The sequence below is a fragment of the Andrographis paniculata genome, unplaced genomic scaffold (assembly GCF_009805555.1).
Source record: "Andrographis paniculata isolate CXL003 unplaced genomic scaffold, ASM980555v1 Contig10END, whole genome shotgun sequence".
NCBI lineage: Eukaryota > Viridiplantae > Streptophyta > Magnoliopsida > Lamiales > Acanthaceae > Andrographis > Andrographis paniculata.
In genome coordinates this window covers 1,919,492-1,937,474 of record NW_026137380.1, presented here as the reverse complement: position 1 = coordinate 1,937,474, position 17,983 = coordinate 1,919,492, and the positions used below count along the sequence as shown (strand labels likewise).

At 37.3% G+C, this 17,983-nt stretch overlaps 4 protein-coding genes across 5 annotated transcripts; 1 reads left to right on the top strand and 3 right to left on the bottom strand.

The window, feature by feature from the left end:
- Nucleotides 1-953: 953 nt before the first annotated feature.
- On the bottom strand, nt 954-4,739 carry LOC127254926 (phosphatidate cytidylyltransferase 4, chloroplastic-like). Its single transcript, XM_051280315.1, is given in 9 exon segments — nt 954-1,876; nt 1,985-2,100; nt 2,187-2,320; nt 2,578-2,702; nt 2,904-3,094; nt 3,668-3,942; nt 3,944-3,970; nt 4,184-4,485; nt 4,583-4,739. Coding segments are annotated over 9 exon segments (1,404 nt in total). The 5' UTR covers nt 4,725-4,739; the 3' UTR covers nt 954-1,784.
- A 231-nt stretch (nt 4,740-4,970) lies between these two features.
- On the bottom strand, nt 4,971-6,697 carry LOC127254998 (SPX domain-containing protein 3). The gene is made up of 3 exons (XM_051280438.1): nt 6,277-6,697; nt 5,660-5,825; nt 4,971-5,540 (listed from the first exon to the last, which is right to left on the bottom strand). Exons 1-3 carry the CDS (start codon nt 6,526-6,528, stop codon nt 5,173-5,175), a joined length of 786 nt encoding a protein of 261 aa, XP_051136395.1. The 5' UTR covers nt 6,529-6,697; the 3' UTR covers nt 4,971-5,172.
- Nucleotides 6,698-6,809: 112 nt separating this feature from the next.
- Nucleotides 6,810-9,763, top strand: LOC127254724 (pentatricopeptide repeat-containing protein At1g15510, chloroplastic). The gene has a single exon (XM_051280009.1). The coding sequence runs from the start codon at nt 7,005-7,007 to the stop codon at nt 9,627-9,629; it is 2,625 nt and encodes an 874-aa protein (XP_051135966.1). The 5' UTR covers nt 6,810-7,004; the 3' UTR covers nt 9,630-9,763.
- Nucleotides 9,764-9,821: 58 nt separating this feature from the next.
- Nucleotides 9,822-13,075, bottom strand: LOC127254799 (uncharacterized). 2 transcript variants are annotated; one of them, XM_051280124.1, is made up of 7 exons: nt 12,799-13,075; nt 12,306-12,421; nt 12,111-12,229; nt 11,859-12,021; nt 11,562-11,782; nt 11,143-11,464; nt 9,822-11,047 (listed from the first exon to the last, which is right to left on the bottom strand). In XM_051280124.1, the coding sequence occupies exons 1-7, from the start codon at nt 12,955-12,957 to the stop codon at nt 9,862-9,864; spliced, it is 2,286 nt and encodes a 761-aa protein (XP_051136081.1). In that variant the 5' UTR covers nt 12,958-13,075; the 3' UTR covers nt 9,822-9,861. The 2 variants fall into 2 exon arrangements, with proteins under 2 accessions (XP_051136081.1, XP_051136156.1); XM_051280199.1 differs by having other exon boundaries at nt 11,143-11,461.
- Between the last annotated feature and the right edge of the window lie 4,908 nt (nt 13,076-17,983).

Sequence of the window (17,983 nt, the reverse complement as noted above, 5' to 3'; positions counted from 1 at the left end):
CCCCACATGATTAGTTAGTTCAATCAAGCCTTGTTTTCATCTCCATTTAGTCACTTTAATGGGCGTTAGTTATTTTAATTGGCAAATAATGAGGAGGATTAGTTTATTAATTAGTTAGGTATGATTAAATAAATCACCTTAAGCTGACAGATTGTCATGTCTTCTCTTTCCCCCCCTCTCTCTATGCTATTTAAATATTCTGTTTATATTGTAATAAATAAATAAATTATTGTGTTTGGGCAGTTAACTTTTGTGGTGTATAAAATATATAATAAGCCCAGCCCCCCTTTTGTTTTGTTTCTTTCAAAGAGAGATTTATTTGATGGTGCTGACCTAGCAACTCATTTTTATAAATTTTTATTTCGATCATTGTATATGGTTTCAAATGCCAAGTGCAGTGTTCTAATCTATAAATAATCTAAATTATTTTTTAGATCCAAAATCAAAAGTAAAATATTTGGATGTGCCTTAATCGGCCTTTTGTCATTTAACTACTTCAATTTTCTTCTTAATAAAATTAGAGAGATGTTCATGTCGTTTCCTCTGATTTTTCTCGTGACACATAAGTAATGTGTAAATATATATTTACCTTATTTGATTTTACATGATAATAATTGAAGACCTGAAGCATTGAAAATAATATACTCAATTTGGTAACTGATATCTTGTTTCGATTGATGCCCATAAACAAGTAAGTGGTAATAATTTAGTTGACTTGTCATAAATCACGAGTGTTGTGCCATTATTTCTAAAAATAATATTTTAAATTAAAAAAAAAAAAACACATTTTTATGATAGATACATTTAAATCTACAGACGACATTATTTCTTATAGCATAATAATAGCTTTACAGAGAGAAAAATAAGAAAATTCAGCATATAATATACAAACAAAATGGTTGGCATTAATGGATGAATTTTTCTATATATGTGCTCTATTTGACAAACAAGGGTTTATCTAATTTAAGCATTTATTTCCAAACACACATACATACTTACTGTGTAATATCTTGGCAAGAAAAAAGGAAGAACTAGTCATCTATATATGTATATTTTATCCCAAAACTAAAAACAAACCAAACAATAGGGTGCATTTGGTCACCACACAATGGAAGAAAGCAGAAAATATTCCAAAGTGAATTCAGATATTGAACTGCACAAAAGCAAAACATATTTCTCAACATAAAAAGCACACCTTTCACCAAAAGATTAATCATAACCACCTCTAGATTAAAGGAATTTCAATGTTGGATAACTTTTGTCACGGACAAGCTTCTCCTAGGAGTCGCAATTTCCTTTTCTTTTTCTTTTTTCACAATCTTATTTATTTAGCTTCGAACCAACGCATACTCTGTAACATTGTATGACCAAAGGCACAGCTGTTCTAAACACCACACAAATTGGAAACACTTTGGACAATCAACATGGAAATGTATATATGCTAGAGAATAATTTTAGGTCTTTTTCTATCCTAAAAACAGAAGCTGATATCCACTATATTATTTCATCAATTTTTTTGGCGCACCCGGTCAACAAAGAAAGATGCTAATACTGCTATCGAATATGCAAGCTTAGCCTTCTACCGATCATTCATGTGACCCAAAACAGAGCAAAAGCTTTAAAAGAAAGATATTATGAGTAAGGAAGGAAGAACCTGATCGATTTGGAAAGGTTACCTGAATTCCTTTTTTGAATGTTCATCGTGTACCAGTAAATGATCTTGATGATTCCTCAAAAATGTGTAGTAAAGTTCACAGTTTGGTGAGGATGTTGCGCAAATGTTTTCAAACTCCATTGCGTGGTAGTAACAGTTTCACAAAAGTGTACGCCAGTGCTCCTGTAAAGACGTAGCTGTCGACCCTATCTAGTATCCCACCTGCTTAGTAAAAATTGTGATTAGGTCGAAATTTAAATGTTGTAGGATGACAGTATATATGCAACTAGTGATAACAATTAACAATCGATATATCCATCCATGCCTTACCGTGACCAGGTATGAGTGATCCTGAATCTTTGACACCGGCATCACGCTTGATCATGGACTCGGTGAGGTCCCCAAAAAGTGAGCCGAAAAAATTCAGAAACCCGAAAGCTACAGCGCTGAAAATTATTCAATATTGATCAGTGTATGTGTAAATTGAGCGAGGGTTATTGTGGCGTTCGTCTTGTACTATAAAATTATTCACCTTAGGACAGCAGTTGGCCAGTGTAGGATCTTCGCCAATACGACCGAAGTAGTTATACAACCAGCTAATCCAGCCAGAGCTCCTTCCCACGTCTTTTTTGGACTAACGGCTGTAAGTGGTGTCCGTCCAAAAGCCTGATGAAAATCAGAAACATATATCATTCAGTTAATGTATGGTCTCATGCAAATTTTTTTGAATGAAACAACACAAGATCATCTAGTTTATCACTTCCCAATTGACATTCCATAATAATTTCATATTAAAGCACATCAACATCCCAACTTCTATTATCTCACTGTACTTCTTGATTATAAATCTGAATTACAGTGCAATGTACTCAAAACTTTTCCTCAGCTTGACCAAAAATAAACAATAAGAAGAAAAGAACTACCCTTCCGCCGATAAATGCAAATGTATCTGCTGCAATGATGCTGCTTATTGAAATCAATGTGGCGACAAGCCCCACCGGCCACATAGTTTGGCTGCCAAGAGAAACAGGCCAAGACGTCATATAACCTGCCAGAGATTGAGACATTAGCACAACACCACATATATTCGACTGTAATATGTATAAATTAAAACATGCAGCAAAACTACATGGATAATGTCCAGGTAGTCTAATACTATTTAAGGCCGATTTTCTAAAAGTCTATTGCCATTTTCAATATCTAATATACTTCAAATATTCTTCAATAGAAATGAAATATTCTTTCTTACTGGCATTCAGGGATGTGGCTGCCAAACCACACCGTAGCTTGACCCAGAAACAAGGAAGGTAGCCACAATAAAACAATCCAAACAAGGTACTAGTAAGTTGAGCAAAACGAGGATTCCCTCTCTGCAGAAAGAGGGCCATAGCTACAAAAAAGGCCGCGGATGTCACAGATACATCAATATTCCCAAAGTATCTGACATGAAAGCGTAGATAGTCATTAGCATAACAATATATCCCATAGTAAACATAATTGATTCAAAAACTAAAATGTCACGGGAATCAATTAAGAGCTCAATGATGAATCAGTTCATGCAAGGTCAACCATTTTATATGCTAACTGTAAGGCCAAGACTAAAATTATCCAAAAAGGAGACACTAACTGCTCACGTCATTGATTATTATTATTATCATTATTTCCTAAAACATTTGTGTTGAATCTTGCAGTACAGTGGTAGCTATCTATGGTTTTAAAAAAATCATGCAATCCCCCCAAAAAATCAAAGCTTCACACCCATAGTTTGTCCTCCAGTTATACAGTAACCCCTTAAAAGAAGTAAAATAAACTACATATTACTAGAAAACATGCTACAAGCAACCAACCACTGCTCACTTCCAGAATTCAGTTTCACACATAGAAAGCAAGGAATCACATACTATCCTTTACTAAGATGACACTTTTCACCATACCTACAGGAATGGGAAAGCTTAAATCCATGTGATTACCTAAAGAAAAATTTTCGAGACAACAGGAGTTTGAAATGCTTACAATGTGAGCATAGGCATTAAAGGGCAAATAACAGAACATGCTCGTGACACATATCGAGGAGGAGGAGTCATTCCAGAAGCAATCCCCCGACTCCTCACGAGCTCAAAGTACTCTCTGGAAGCAACAAATACTGCTGCAGCAAGGGCAGCAGTAAAAATCCATCCTCCAGCCAACACCACTACCCCAACAGAGATTCCAATACCCAGTCCAAAAGCAACCCTTTTCCTCAACTGGCTTCTCTTTTGCTGCTGTTCTGAATCTAAGTTATTCTCCTCTGGATAATTGAGTGCCTCTTTTACCTTCCTACAACACATCCATGTCAGCATTCTATTTCAAACTAGTAAACGAATCATATTGCTAATGGAGTATATATACATAAAGCAGAAGTGCATATCAGGGTATCATAATTTCTTGGTCAGATTCTCCTTCTAGATTCAATCAAATTCTACAGTTTCACAGGAAATCATAACTAACAACTCGCGTTCATATAGCCCGCTCACCCACTCCTAAAATTACCTCATTCGTGACTATCGCACGGTCAATTGGCTCCGGCTGCTCAGCCCTAGCCACAGCCGAAATCACCCGCCGGCATCGCTGCACCGAAGCACCACCAAGAACACTACAATATCCCATCGATCCATTACAATCAATTCGCAATCTGAACGCAACCGTCCTGAAATCGACTCTGCTCGGAAAATTAGGGCGGAAACAAAATCCAGATCGAGATCCGCAGCTGCAGATGGACGCCGGAGTTTTGGGGACAAGAGTCATTGAACGGAAATCAAGAATTCGCGAAGCCATGGAAAAGCGACCAAAGCCTAAAGGATAGGGTTACAGCTTAATCAGAAGCAATTGCAGGAAGACATGGCGGCCCATGGCTATGGCAGCTTAGGTGCAGAGACCACTCCACTCTACCTTGGAATTTTCTTAGGATGGCACCGCAGAATATAAAAGACAACGGACGAGGCGAGCGTTCTGAGATTCTTCGGTTGGTATCGACGCACGGATATTCACTCCATTCCGCCACGTGTCCCCTGTATGGAAACACAAGAACCATGAATAAATAAATTACCAAATTCAAATAACAAGAGAGAAAAAGAATATTTCACTTCAATGAAGTAATGAAAATGCCCAGTAGAACAAACCCTGAAATGGTCAAACAAGATTCTTGACAGTAGCTGTGAATGTCATGTTCATGACAAATCAGCAGAAACTATACCTGTTACTATGTTGCCTGCAACATAAGAAATTCACTTAACAAGTAATTACACGTTTCAGAAGACAATCAAGGCAAGGCAGAGAATGGTAAAAGAAGTGTGATACTGCATTTTCTTCAGGTGTCACATTACAGGAGGAGACTGCAAAGCAATCCAGTAGTGTGTGTGTGTGGTGTGTTTGTGTAAGCTCTACTATTAAAGTATGTCATCTAAACAGCAAAAAGGGCTAACATAAGGGACCATTGCTATGCGTTCTAATACAGATTTCGTGTCATATCAGCATCATCATCAGGGAATTTGTATGGGAGAAGGAACTTGCAAGGACTGGATGACGTCGAAGTCGGGGAGGTTAAGTGGTGGCAGTGAAAAATGGCTGTAGGTGGAGCTGCCTTGTCTCATCTCGTGCATTCTGAGAAGAGCAGCCACCGTGTTCTGGAAGATCCCTTCGCCGGCTGCCATTCCTAATTCCATCTCTGTGTGCAATCTCTGAGATGGCGGAAACATAGACATAGACTCTATTGTGGCTTCACAATCCTTGATGAGCTTTGAGATGAGATCCGTTGTGAAGAATGGCTGTTCGAGGACTTTTTGGATGAAGGGCAGACGCAATACTCCTCCGGTTCTCTTGTCATACTTCTTTAGGATCTTGGCCAGACCTGTGAGGAAATTCAACCTCATTTATCTCAGATCCAATGATTTATATAGATAGATACATTAGATGGAAACTTGGGATTCAGGTTAAGGTTATGCAATGGACTATACATCGAACGTTTACCTGTGTAGTTGATGTTGCTGTAATTGATCAAGAGAACCATTTCGCCGTGGAAATCCACAATGTCTTTTCTGATTTTGGACATCTCCTTTTTGAATTCCACATCCGATGGGTGTGTTCCATTCGGTCCGTATTTGTCTATCATTTCCTGTATTCTCTGTGGCAATTCCTGCATCAATATCATTCATCGTATAAATACACCTAACCACCACGTGCAAATGAAACGAAGGAGATCAGAGTTGTCCGTCTCGTAGCATACAAGTAATTTGTCGCGATTCACCTTATATCGATCATGAAGGTTTTGAAAACAACAGTTTCTTATTATTTTATTTCTAACTCGTCGAATAAAAACAAATGGCCGCCGCAACGTTCCAGTCGATCTACGACTTGAGGCTACTTCTACTATTTCTCTATCATATAAATCCAGATACTCAGGTAACACTTGCAGTTGCAGCAATGCAGTTGATAAGGAGAGTGATCTCGACTCGACTCACATAAGTCGCAAAAACACAATCAAAGCAGAAACACAAGACAAAATCACAAATACAAATTCTCAACCACTATTTTTTCTGCTAAACCAAACTGCAGTCAAAACACATTAAACCAAAAAAACCACAAACCTTATGGCGAATAACAAAATCCTCCTCCTGCTCCATGAAAAAGCCATTGAACTTATCGATCTCATCATTCAACACGCATATAAACTCCGCCTCCGCCTTGCTACAGTCGAGCGACAGCGATCCATCATCCACCATCGCAGATGATGAAATCAATCGCACCAGCTTCTTCAGCCGCTTGTACGACAAATACTTATCGCGCCATCCAGGCAAACTCTGCTCAATCTGCTGCTTCAACCGCTTGCCAAACTTCATTCCTAGCCAAACCAATCAAACGCACACCAGATCGAGATCAAGACCGATCCGTACTGTATGCAAAATCGCGAGGCAATCGGTGAGGCTACTTATATCGAGCAGAAAACAGAATATTTGGAGAGCATATGCTCGGCGTGACGGAGGGAAGGTACAAAAGGGGGCGGGGAGTCTTCTCAATCCCCAGCATATTCGTCTTGTACTCTATTATATATATATATATACACACACGAGACGACGTCGTTTCTAATCTACGCATTAATTACTTCAACTAATTACAATTAGAGTGTAAGTTGGGGAAAGGATGATTCCAAGGAATCTACCGAGGTGATAATGTTTGACTAATTTTGACCCGTTAAGAAATACGACGTCGTTTTATCAATTGCTTTTCATCCACAAAAATATCTGTAGAAAATTCCCGACAAAAGTTAAACCCCCAGCTAAAACCCTCCTTGTTCGCTCAAATGAATTGAGCGAAAATGGCGGTCTCTGCGAAAACCCTACCCATCTCTCTGCGGAATTCCGATTTCTCGAGACGCCCCAACTTCAGAAGCCATGGATTTAATCGATTTACGTGTAGATGCAGCGGGTTGTCACTTAGAAAGGGCAGCCGGGCGGGTTCCGTTTCGAATTCGACGTCTTCAGTCACTGCCGATCCCAATTTATATCTAACTCAGCTGTGCAATCAGAACGAGCTAAATGAAGCTGTAAGTTTTCTAACATCTATAGAAAAGGAGCAGAACGATGATATAGAGGAAGAAACTTTTGTTTCCTTAGTTAGGCTGTGTGAGTTCAAGAGGGCTTCAAATGAAGGGTCGTTGATTTATTCAATTCTGTTAAATTTCGTTGCACATTTGAGCTTACGTCTCGGGAATGCGCTGCTGAGCATGTTTGTGAGGTTGGGGAATATGAGTGATGCTTGGTATGTGTTTGGTAAAATGGAGGAAAGGGATTTGTTTTCTTGGAATGTCTTGATTGGAGGGTATGCGAAGAACGGATTCCTCGATGAGGCGATCGAATTGTACGGGAGGATGTTGTGGCTCGGGGGGGCCGGTATCCGGCCGGATGTGTATACATTTCCTTGTGTGTTGAGAGCTTGTGGTGGTTTAGGCAATTGGGAATGTGGGAGGGAGATACATTCGCACGTTTTGAGGTTTGGGTTCGGCGCGGATGTGGATGTAGTGAATGCTTTGATCACGATGTACGTAAAATGCAGGGATTTATGGAGCGCGAGGTTGGGATTTGATGGGATGTGTAGACGGGATAGGATCTCGTGGAATGCAATGATTGCCGGGTATTTTAGTTGCGGGGATTGTTTGGAAGGGTTGAGGTTGTTCTTTAGAATGAGGGAGTGTTGTTTCCATCCAGACTTGATGACGATGACTAGTGTGATTTCGGCGTGTGAGGTTTTTGGGGATGAGGGATTAGGGAGGGCTATTCACGGGTACGTTGCGAAGATGGAGTATGGGGCTGATGAGGCTGTGAGCAACTCGTTGATTCAGATGTATACGAGTTTTGGACGGTGGGATGAGGCGGAGAAGGTTTTTGCTAAAGTCGAGTGTAAAGATGTGGTGGCGTGGACATCGATGATTTCGGGTTACAACAATAATGGATTGGCTGAAAAGGCGGTCGAAACATATAAGAGGATGGAGGAGGAATGGGTTGCGCCCGACGAGATCACGATTGCTAGTGTTTTATCGGCGTGTGCGTCGACTTGTTTGTTGGATGTCGGCGTAAGTCTTCATGAATTGGCGATACGGACGGGGCTAGCCGACTGTCTTATGGTCGCCAACGCTTTGATTGATTTCTACTCCAAATGCAAATGCATCGACAAGGCTTTAGAGGTCTTCCATCGAATCCGCGACAAAAATGTAGTGTCTTGGACGTCGATTATTCTTGGCCTGCGGATCAACAACCGGAGCTTCGAGGCGTTGATTTATTTCCGGCAGATGAAACTGAGTCTAGACCCGAACGATGTCACCTTAGTCTCTGTGCTGTCCGCGTGTGCAAGAATCGGGGCGTTGATGTGCGGGAAGGAAATCCACGCCCATGTTTTGAGAACCGGATTAGGTTTCGACGGGTTTCTCCCCAATGCGGTCCTCGATTTGTATGTCCGATGCGGAAGAATGAAGCTTGCCGAGCATCAGTTCGATTTGCAGAAACGAGACATTGCTTCTTGGAACATTCTCCTCACGGGTCATGCCGAAAGGGGCCAAGGCGAACTTGCCATGGAGCTCTTCCACAAAATGTTGGAATCGGAAGTACTTCCCGACGAGGTTACGTTTATAGCTCTATTATGTGCTTGCAGCCGGTCCGGGATGGTCGCAGAAGGTCTGCGGTATTTCGAAAGCATGGAGAACGAGTTTTCGGTCACTCCAAATGTGAAGCATTATGCCTGCATCGTCGATTTGCTGGGGCGCGCGGGGAAGCTGGAGGATGCCTACAGGATTATAGAGACGATGCCCATAAAACCCGACGCAGCGATCTGGGGAGCCTTGTTGAATGCCTGCAGGATTCACCGGCAGGTCGAACTCGGCGAAGTCGCTGCTCGACGTATCTTTGATACGGACAACATAAGTGTTGGTTACTATGTTATGTTGTGTGATCTGTATTCGGACAGCGGCAAGTGGGACGAGGTTGCCAAGCTGAGGAAGACGATGCGAGAGATGGGGCTAGCGATCGATCCCGGGTGCAGCTGGGTCGAGGTTAAGGGGAAAGTTCATGCATTTCTTACCGGCGATACGTCTCATCCGCACGCCGAACAAATTGCAGGTATCCTGGAGGGGTTTTATGACAGAATGAAGGCTGCATGCGGCGAGCTGGACGGAAGTTCTGCGAGCGAAGTCGAGGCTTCGAAAGCCGAGGTTTTCTGTGGCCACAGTGAGAGATCGGCTGTTGTTTTTGGGCTGATGAATACGTCGCCGGGGACACCTATTTGGGTGACGAAGAATCTCTATATGTGTAAAAGCTGTCATAGTACAATCAAGTTCATCTCCAAGGCTGTTAGAAGAGAGATTTGTGTTAGAGATACTGAAAATTTTCACCATTTCAAGGATGGAAGCTGCTCCTGTGGAGATGAGGGTTACTGGGGACTGCAAGATTAGGATCATTAGGACAATTGTGTTATATATATATATATATGTATGAATGTTGTATGTCACTGTAAAATGAGATTTGACAGAAATAGGAAAGTTATGTGAGCCAAAAGATCTTCTTGCAGCAAGAGATTCTGTCAAACAACAAGCTGTTATATATATGGATAGAGATACAAACAAGCAAAAGCAAACAAATGCATGGCACACTATAAAATTCACAATCAAATGAATAATGTGTAATCTAAATCCTTACAGCTCTTTTGATGGTTTTGATGGAGGATTTGAGGAAGCTGTTCCGGCCGGAATAGTCCTCATTGTCGTTGTCGCCAAGAACAGAAGGCTTTTTCCCTATGCAGTCGACTCGCTTCTTCATGCCTCCCAAGAGAAGCGATGGAGAAGATGGGATTCTCCGGAATCCTCTGGCACTCTCCGACCTCAGAAGCTCCTTCTCCTTGGAAGCTTTGCCTGCAGGGCTACTCATTCTTCGTGTTTCTTTAGCCATGGAAGCTGACTCTTTTGCCCCTGTTTTCTCCGGCGCAATCTTGTAAGGAGGATTCTTGTAGGGAGTCTTACAGATTGTTGTCTCAACTTCGATCGAGCTTTCTGTTTTCTCATCATTATTGTCCTCGGATACTTTCTGCTGTTCGACTGTTTTGCGAATCACTGTTGCATTCTCAGTTTGTTGCAGTCCCTGAGCTGCTGAAACTTTGATCTTTGCGTGAGGGTATATGAGATTGAGCTTCTTGACGAAGTCATCATCGGCACGGTTGGTTTCATTTTCATTACTGCATTGCTGTGGATTAAAGTCTGCATCTTCTATTGTATCTTCGAGAAGAAACTGCAGCCACTTTTCTATGTTTCCTTTCCCACGTTGCCTTCGGATCTCTTCATCCTCCTCCTCCTCCGGCTCATGATGAACTGGGAACTGCAGGTTGTAGATTTTATCTCCATCTTGTATCTGCTGCACGATCTCTCCTTCTTCTTCTCCTTCCTCCTCATGTTGTTCCTCATCGATCTGTGGAAAACTTGTAGCCGAAGCTCGTTGCTCCTCCTCCAAGAACCTCCTCAGCTCCTTGTGTGAAGGGGAAGTGGACTTGATTTCTGGCAACCACAGAACAGCCTTCTTCTTGCCATTGTCTGCAATTGATGGATGAGGAGTCTGATCGGTTTCTTGTTCCGGTTCGGGCAAATACAGTGGGGTGTTATCATCCTTTTCATTCAAAGAATCATCTGTTGTTCTTGACCTTTTCCTTTCCTGATCATCCCAGTCCTGTGACATCTGTTTCTCAAGCTCATCTCTTTGTCTATGCTTCATATGTAGATCCCTCTCAGCAGAATCACAAATTGCTTTCTGTGCTTCAAGTCTAGCCATTAGAGCACTTGCTGCAGCCTGATTCAACCTTACTTGCTCCTTGTAGATAACACTTCTGCAATAACACAAAACATGCACAAGAATTGGATCAAACAAGAAGCAATAATGACGCTAATTAGGGCAGTTGTTAAAAGTTCCTCAAGATCTTACTGATGCATTGCATCTCTAATCATCTTCTCCAGCATTGCCCGGTATGAAGACTGTGAGTCTGCTAGCCTCCGACACTTTTCAGCCCGCCGTCTTTTCTTCATCAGCACCATTTCCAGTTCTTGGATAGACAGCTTCTGTTCCTCAGTCTTTTGCTGCAACTCGCCTACTTCGTTGTCTAGTTTGTGTATCTCTGCCTGCATCTTTGCTGTTTCTTCCCTCTGTTTCAAAGAATCTCTAGCCAAGACAATGGCTTGGTACGGGTTGCTCGACATCATTGGATCTTGATTTTCTTTCGGAAATTGTTTTATTTTCTTTGTGGCTGCTGGAGTAAAATGACAATCAAATCAAGGTAAGGCTCTAAAAAAACTTACAAGCTATGGAATTAGCCTCTCAACGGAATTCAACTATATGCAACTAACCTACTATAGGAGTGCTCGGTCTAGGCCTTCTATTAAAATCCAAAACTTTCAAGGGCGCATCGAAAGATTCTCTTCGAGACCGAACAACAGCAGCAGGAGCCAGTCCTACTTTCCCTGTCGAATCCAAGAAATGCTGAGGGAATGAATGGGAATCCACTGTCTGTGAAGCGTTCAGTTCTTCATATTCACCTTCAGAAAACAACCATGAAAATGCCCTGTGCCTGAAATCAAAGACATCGATCAATTACACGTCTATCCTGTTATGAATACTCGAGTAACAACAGAGCAGACACTAACCTGAAATCCGAATTGGACGAAGCAAAGATGGACAAGAACTGGTTAATGGATACGCCCAATTGAAAATCCCACCAAGGTATCAGAAACTCCAGCTTGTCATGCTTCCTTCTGCATACTTGCCACTGCAGTATTCTGAGGTTGCTAAGAACAGTCAATCCTCCTCCTGCAATTTCAACCACAAAAATCAAAGTTCAGGACCTATCCAGATAACAAGTTCTAAACCATCAACAATCTGTAAAGAGGGGCTATTACTTGAGCAAGGAAACCAATGATCAATGTCCCAAGCAAGAGGGGAAGCAGCATCAGCATGATAGTACAGAACATTTCCGAAAGGATCGACACGAATTATTTCAGGATCAAAACCAGCATTCCTGGATAGTTCAAAACTAATTAGACTGCTGTGCTTCTAGATAATTGAAATAGTAATAGAAAGCCATGTCAATTTACCCGAGATGGCTTAGCTGTTTCCACAAGAGATTCAGGAAGATCTTCGGTTTAGTAGTAGGTTTTGCCTTTGGATCAATTATTGGAAACAACGCATCCAATTCATTTGCCCTTGAATCCTGCACCAAAACCAGAAAAGGAAGATCAATGGTGCTGATGAGTTCTAAGTTCTAACAGACACTAAATCTAACTTCCTTCTAAGTTCTATGTAACTCTACATACAAAACATTCCAATTTTAGGTTCATCGCTAAAAGCAGTCTTCACTACCTAAGAAAATTCATTTCTACACTAATTACTCTTCAGAATTGAATTCACAAAACACAGAATTAATCAATCGAAGCAATTTCCTTCCCATAAGATCCTCCTCTAACTACCGCCGGTTGCAGCTAAATCAAATTAACAGAGAACGAACGGAACGTAATCAATCTCCATAGATCCTCCAATTCCATTTCACTAAAACTGCAAATCCAAACCACGGAATCCACAAATCCATACCTCTTCCTGAGCCAGAGCGTAAGGCATAAAAGCAAAAGGCGGTCCATGGCTATACGGTCCGAATCCCTTATCTCGACATAGCTTGGCGTAGGCCTTCGGATACCCAAGGCCTTCATCGATCGCCATATCATCTTCGCCAAACACCTCGGAAATCGCCATTCCTTAGCAAAATTTGGCCAGATTGAAACTGCAGTGTGGAGCGTGAAGAGCGTTTTTGATGAGGACAGAGAGAGAGCTTACTAAGGTCACAACGGTCAGTTGGAAAAGTATTTAATCATTATATTTATTTTTTTTGGTTTATCCTTTTTTCAAATGTCGGGCAGCGTAACGGCTAGATCCACTGACCCACCCCTTCTTATTTATACACATTAAAAATTGCCCGGAAATTCTGAAATGACAAAATTGCCCTTGATAGGAATTTATCTTACCTGAATCGATGGGGTTATAAGAAGAATTTCAGTTCATTTTGATAATATGTTACCTCTTATTTTATTTTTATTTTTTTAAACTAATTTTTAAGAAACAATAAAATATATACAGTAGTTGTTTCTTACCAAATAATATTAAAGAATTGCCATAGTTTGAATGCAGTAGAATAAAGGTGAATAAATTTGTGTAAAGAGGCTTTTAATCTTTTGGCATCAAGTGCATTAATTGGAGACTGGTCCCATTATAAATGTTACCTGAAAAGTGAATTTAAATTATCTTTGTTTTAGAGTAAATGCAAGAATTATTATTTACGGTGCATTTTATTGAAAGTTATATTTGTTAACTAATGTATAAAACTTCCACATATATTTATTTATGTACAAAATCTTAGACAATACATAAATTATGTATATTCATGCATTGGTTGAACAACACCAAATTATAAAGTAAATTTTACATTGAAAAATTAAATTGAATTATACTTCCAAAAAAAAAAAAAAAAAGCATAATCAATCACTAGTAATAAAAATTGTATAATTCTATGAAATTTAACTGTGAAATATGATTGTTTTGTTAGAATAAGATTTATTGACTCATCATAATTTTATAAAATTTTAAAACAATCATTTAACAATGAATCTAGCTATATATATAAATGGAATGATTTACAAGAATTATAGCACCATGAAATTCTTATTTAAATGAGGCTATATATTTGGTTAGTATATTACTATAAGCAATAATTTGTCACAGTTTTATTATAGTTGGTAAATTTTCCCTTATTTAAATTTGTATGCAATTATTTTATTTTTGTAGAAGGCATTTATATGCAATTAATAGTCTTGCTTTAATAATAGTTGGTTACTTATTCCATCTTTTCTTTTCTCAATGAATTATATATATATACTTTATTTAATATAATGTGACAATTATTCTAGAATCAGTTTTATTGTGTGACTATAATTATTCAGCCAAATAAATTTTCATCAATACAACTCATCGCCCAATCAATAACAGTTTCATTATATGTCCGATAAATAAATAAATAAATAAATAACAATTTCATTATATGAATTTACACTAACATATTATTAAATGAAAAGGGACAATGATAAGAATGTGTCAAAAACAATTGTTTGCAAATGTAATAAGTATTTATTCAAATATTTGAACTCAAAATGATATTATTACATTTTTTAATCTTAACGTAAAAAAAAATATGAATCAAATTCAATTTGTAAACGAATAAAACTCGATAATGGAAGATCTTTTTTCTTTAAGATTTGGTTTTGATATAATACTATTACTTAACATTTTTGTTTTTCTTAAAAACATCAAATTAAAAAATATTTTTTTCAAAAAAATTAATATAGAGTAAAAAATCATTTAAAATATCACAACAAATATATTTTTTATATTGTATTAAATAGTATTATACTCCTTCTGTCCCGGAACTAAATATCCATTTGTTTTTTGCACGTAGTTTTAGAAATATTAGTATTATATTGGGATATAGTATGAATAAAATAGAAATGACTAAAATAACATTATTAGTATGTGTGATATAAGGGTAATGACATTTGTGTAATATATTGTAAGTTGTAAGGGTATTTGTAATGTTAGATAGATAATATAGTTACTAAAAAATTAAAATGGATACTTTGTTATAGAACGGATGAAATAATTTATTTACTTATTTCTATAAAGAGAAACACACAAGTTTGATTTAGGAATTTGACTCTTTAATGCTCTGAATGGGCTAAGGCCCAATAAATTAATTATGGGCCACCACTATAATCAAAGCAGGCCCAAATAGCTATTATAATTGTCGCATATAACTCTAATAATTTTATTGTATGTTCTAACTAACTGCATTATTATATACACTAACCAAAAAAAAAAAAAAGAGATTTCAGGGTTATTATATACACTAACCAATAAATATATATGAATGATAATATGAAAAAAAAAAAAAAAAAGATTTCAGGTTTTTTATTTTTGTAGTAATTTAATCTAACCAAACACAAATAAATAAATAATTTTTTTTTTTTTAATTGATATATGCTATGAGTTGTGGTGGCTTAGTAGTTAACCCAACCTTCTTTTGAGGTCTTATTATCTTATCTTCTTATTTTGATTTCTTTTTATAAATAATCAAATCTAATATATATATATATATATATTAGGTAAAATTGCTAGTTATTAGATAACATACAATGCACCACACCCTTTTATTTAATTTCCACATATGTAATGATGATTAGAATATTTCAAAATTACAAGTGAGATTCTCTTAAAGAATATATTGCCATGTTCACTTATACTAATACATATGTTTGTCCTTACAAAATTATATATATTAGACAATCAATAATTGAATGACTAATCTACATGCACTCAGACATGTCTGTGTGTTTTATGTGTAGTTCATAATTTGATGAAGTATAAAGAAACATACAGTATTAAACAATAGCATGTACTAAACAAGGTATTAATTGAAATGATTAAGACAAAGACAATTTGTTGTGAAATTGATAGCCAATAATAAACAAATCTTTAATCCAAAACAATGGGGAAGATTAAAGCTAGAGATATGATTTATGCGATTTGAGATAAATACGACCAAAATCTCCAGGTAGAAGCCGCAAATATTACACTAATCAAAAGATGTTTTAAATACAATATGCGACATATATATATATTGGCCAAATAAATTGATCATTCAATAATTAAGTCAATTATCTTCAATGTGATATATTGTTTCAAATTAATTACCGATGCGATATTTACCGAATAATTGGGAATACCGCAAAGAACAAATAAATCTGAAAAGAATCAAACATATCTTGATATGTGTCAAGTAACAATCAGCCACGCAAATCATATTTAAGCTCGACAAAATTTGGATACAACAACAAAAATAAAATAAAATAAAATAATAGTGCGCCGGATCGATCCAAATTAATGTATAGCTACAAAATGGCTGTTTGCTTGTTTTCCAATATATCACCTACATTTTTAACAAATTATAAATTTTTTACAACCCTTTTGAATACAAACACTTATTTTCGAACATTTTCAATAATCATGATGCGTGATGCCATAATTTCCTTGTGGTGATAGTCATGCAAGAAGTGAATTTGATTATATATAATTTTCTAATTAAAATCTTTAATTTCCAACATAAACTAATAAAGAGAATAAAGAACAAGAAAGGGGTACGGTGTGTGTGAAGATCGCATTAAGACATGGAGTGAGATTATTATTTATTAATGGTTAATTAAGTTTTGACCCATTCTTCTTCGGGAGATTGAAGTCAATATATATGATCAAGCAAACTTTTTTATTTTAGGGTTTTTGTCTTAATTTGTGTGTGTGTTTTTTTGAACTTCAAACAGTCCACAAGAAAACTACTACACGTGATATCCTTTCATGTCCAAGTCATTAGTACTATCATTTTGTAGGAAACTTCACCATACCCACTTAGACAAGGAAAAAAAAAAAAAAAAAAAGAAAAAAATCGATGCACAAAATAGCTAGGGTTATTGGGGATCAACAATAGAAGATAAAAATTAATCCGTTGGTAAAAAGGGTCAACGAATGTGGCAAGTTCTTGAAAATTCCATGCCCCAACAGCATTGACTTTTCTAGAAACCACACAAGCTAAGGTTGACTTGTCATGGTATCAAGATCAAATAACACAACATAGCAAAGGAACAGTGTAGGAAAATTGAGAACAGAATAATGGAGAGTACTTGACGATGAATTCAGAGAAAAAATTCCTAGCTTTGACTACCATGTTATATTAGTCATTTGAAATTTTAATTAATTCAATTCAGACAAATAGCCATTGATCGAACCACTTTCTTGGTAATAAAAATTGGTGGAAAAAGAGAAGCAGTATATTCCCCAAGTTGCTAACTAAAATGAACTGTGTCTGCTTTAGCCACACTTTTCATTATATTATATAGTATGATGTAAAAGATACACAACAAATAATTCCATTTGGGAATTTTGGGGAATTGAATACAAAAAATGTAAAATATTATTTATTTATTTGGTGTAATGAATTATAAATTGGGCATGAAACGAATTGGGGCTACCTGATTTGGCCTAGAAAATATAAATATATTATTTGGGGGTTAGGGCTACTAACTAAATACTAAACCAAGATTACAAATCAATGCATTATAAAGTTAGTGTTCTTGTGGTGGTTGTAATAAATTAAAGTAAGAATAAACTTTAACTATTCGAACATTATTTCATAAATATATATATAGAGCCCTATTTGATAATAGGCAGCACGATTGTCTTCAGAAGTTTGTTAATTGTAATTGCTATATATATATATATATATATAATTAAATTGGGCTAGCTAGCTAAGCCAATTGCCCTCTCCAGGGTCCAATAAGTCTGCCCTCGGCATGCACATATTGATTTATTTATTTTTTTAAATCCTCACTGTATTATGAATTAATTAAGCTGTGTCAACTTAAAATCAAGAAAACCTTTTCATTACACACATACATATATGTGTATAATGTAAGAAACCCAGAAAACAAAAAGTAGCACAGGCAAAATTAAAGCTGCTATTCCATTGGACAAAAAAAAACAAGTACACAGAATCTGGTTTGATATTGTTTACTAACAAGTAAGAAGAATTATATGCATATAATACTATGTGTTTGTATAAAAATTAGTGCAATGTAATAAAAATGGTGGGTTGGGAATTGGCCACTGACAGCCAATGTAATAA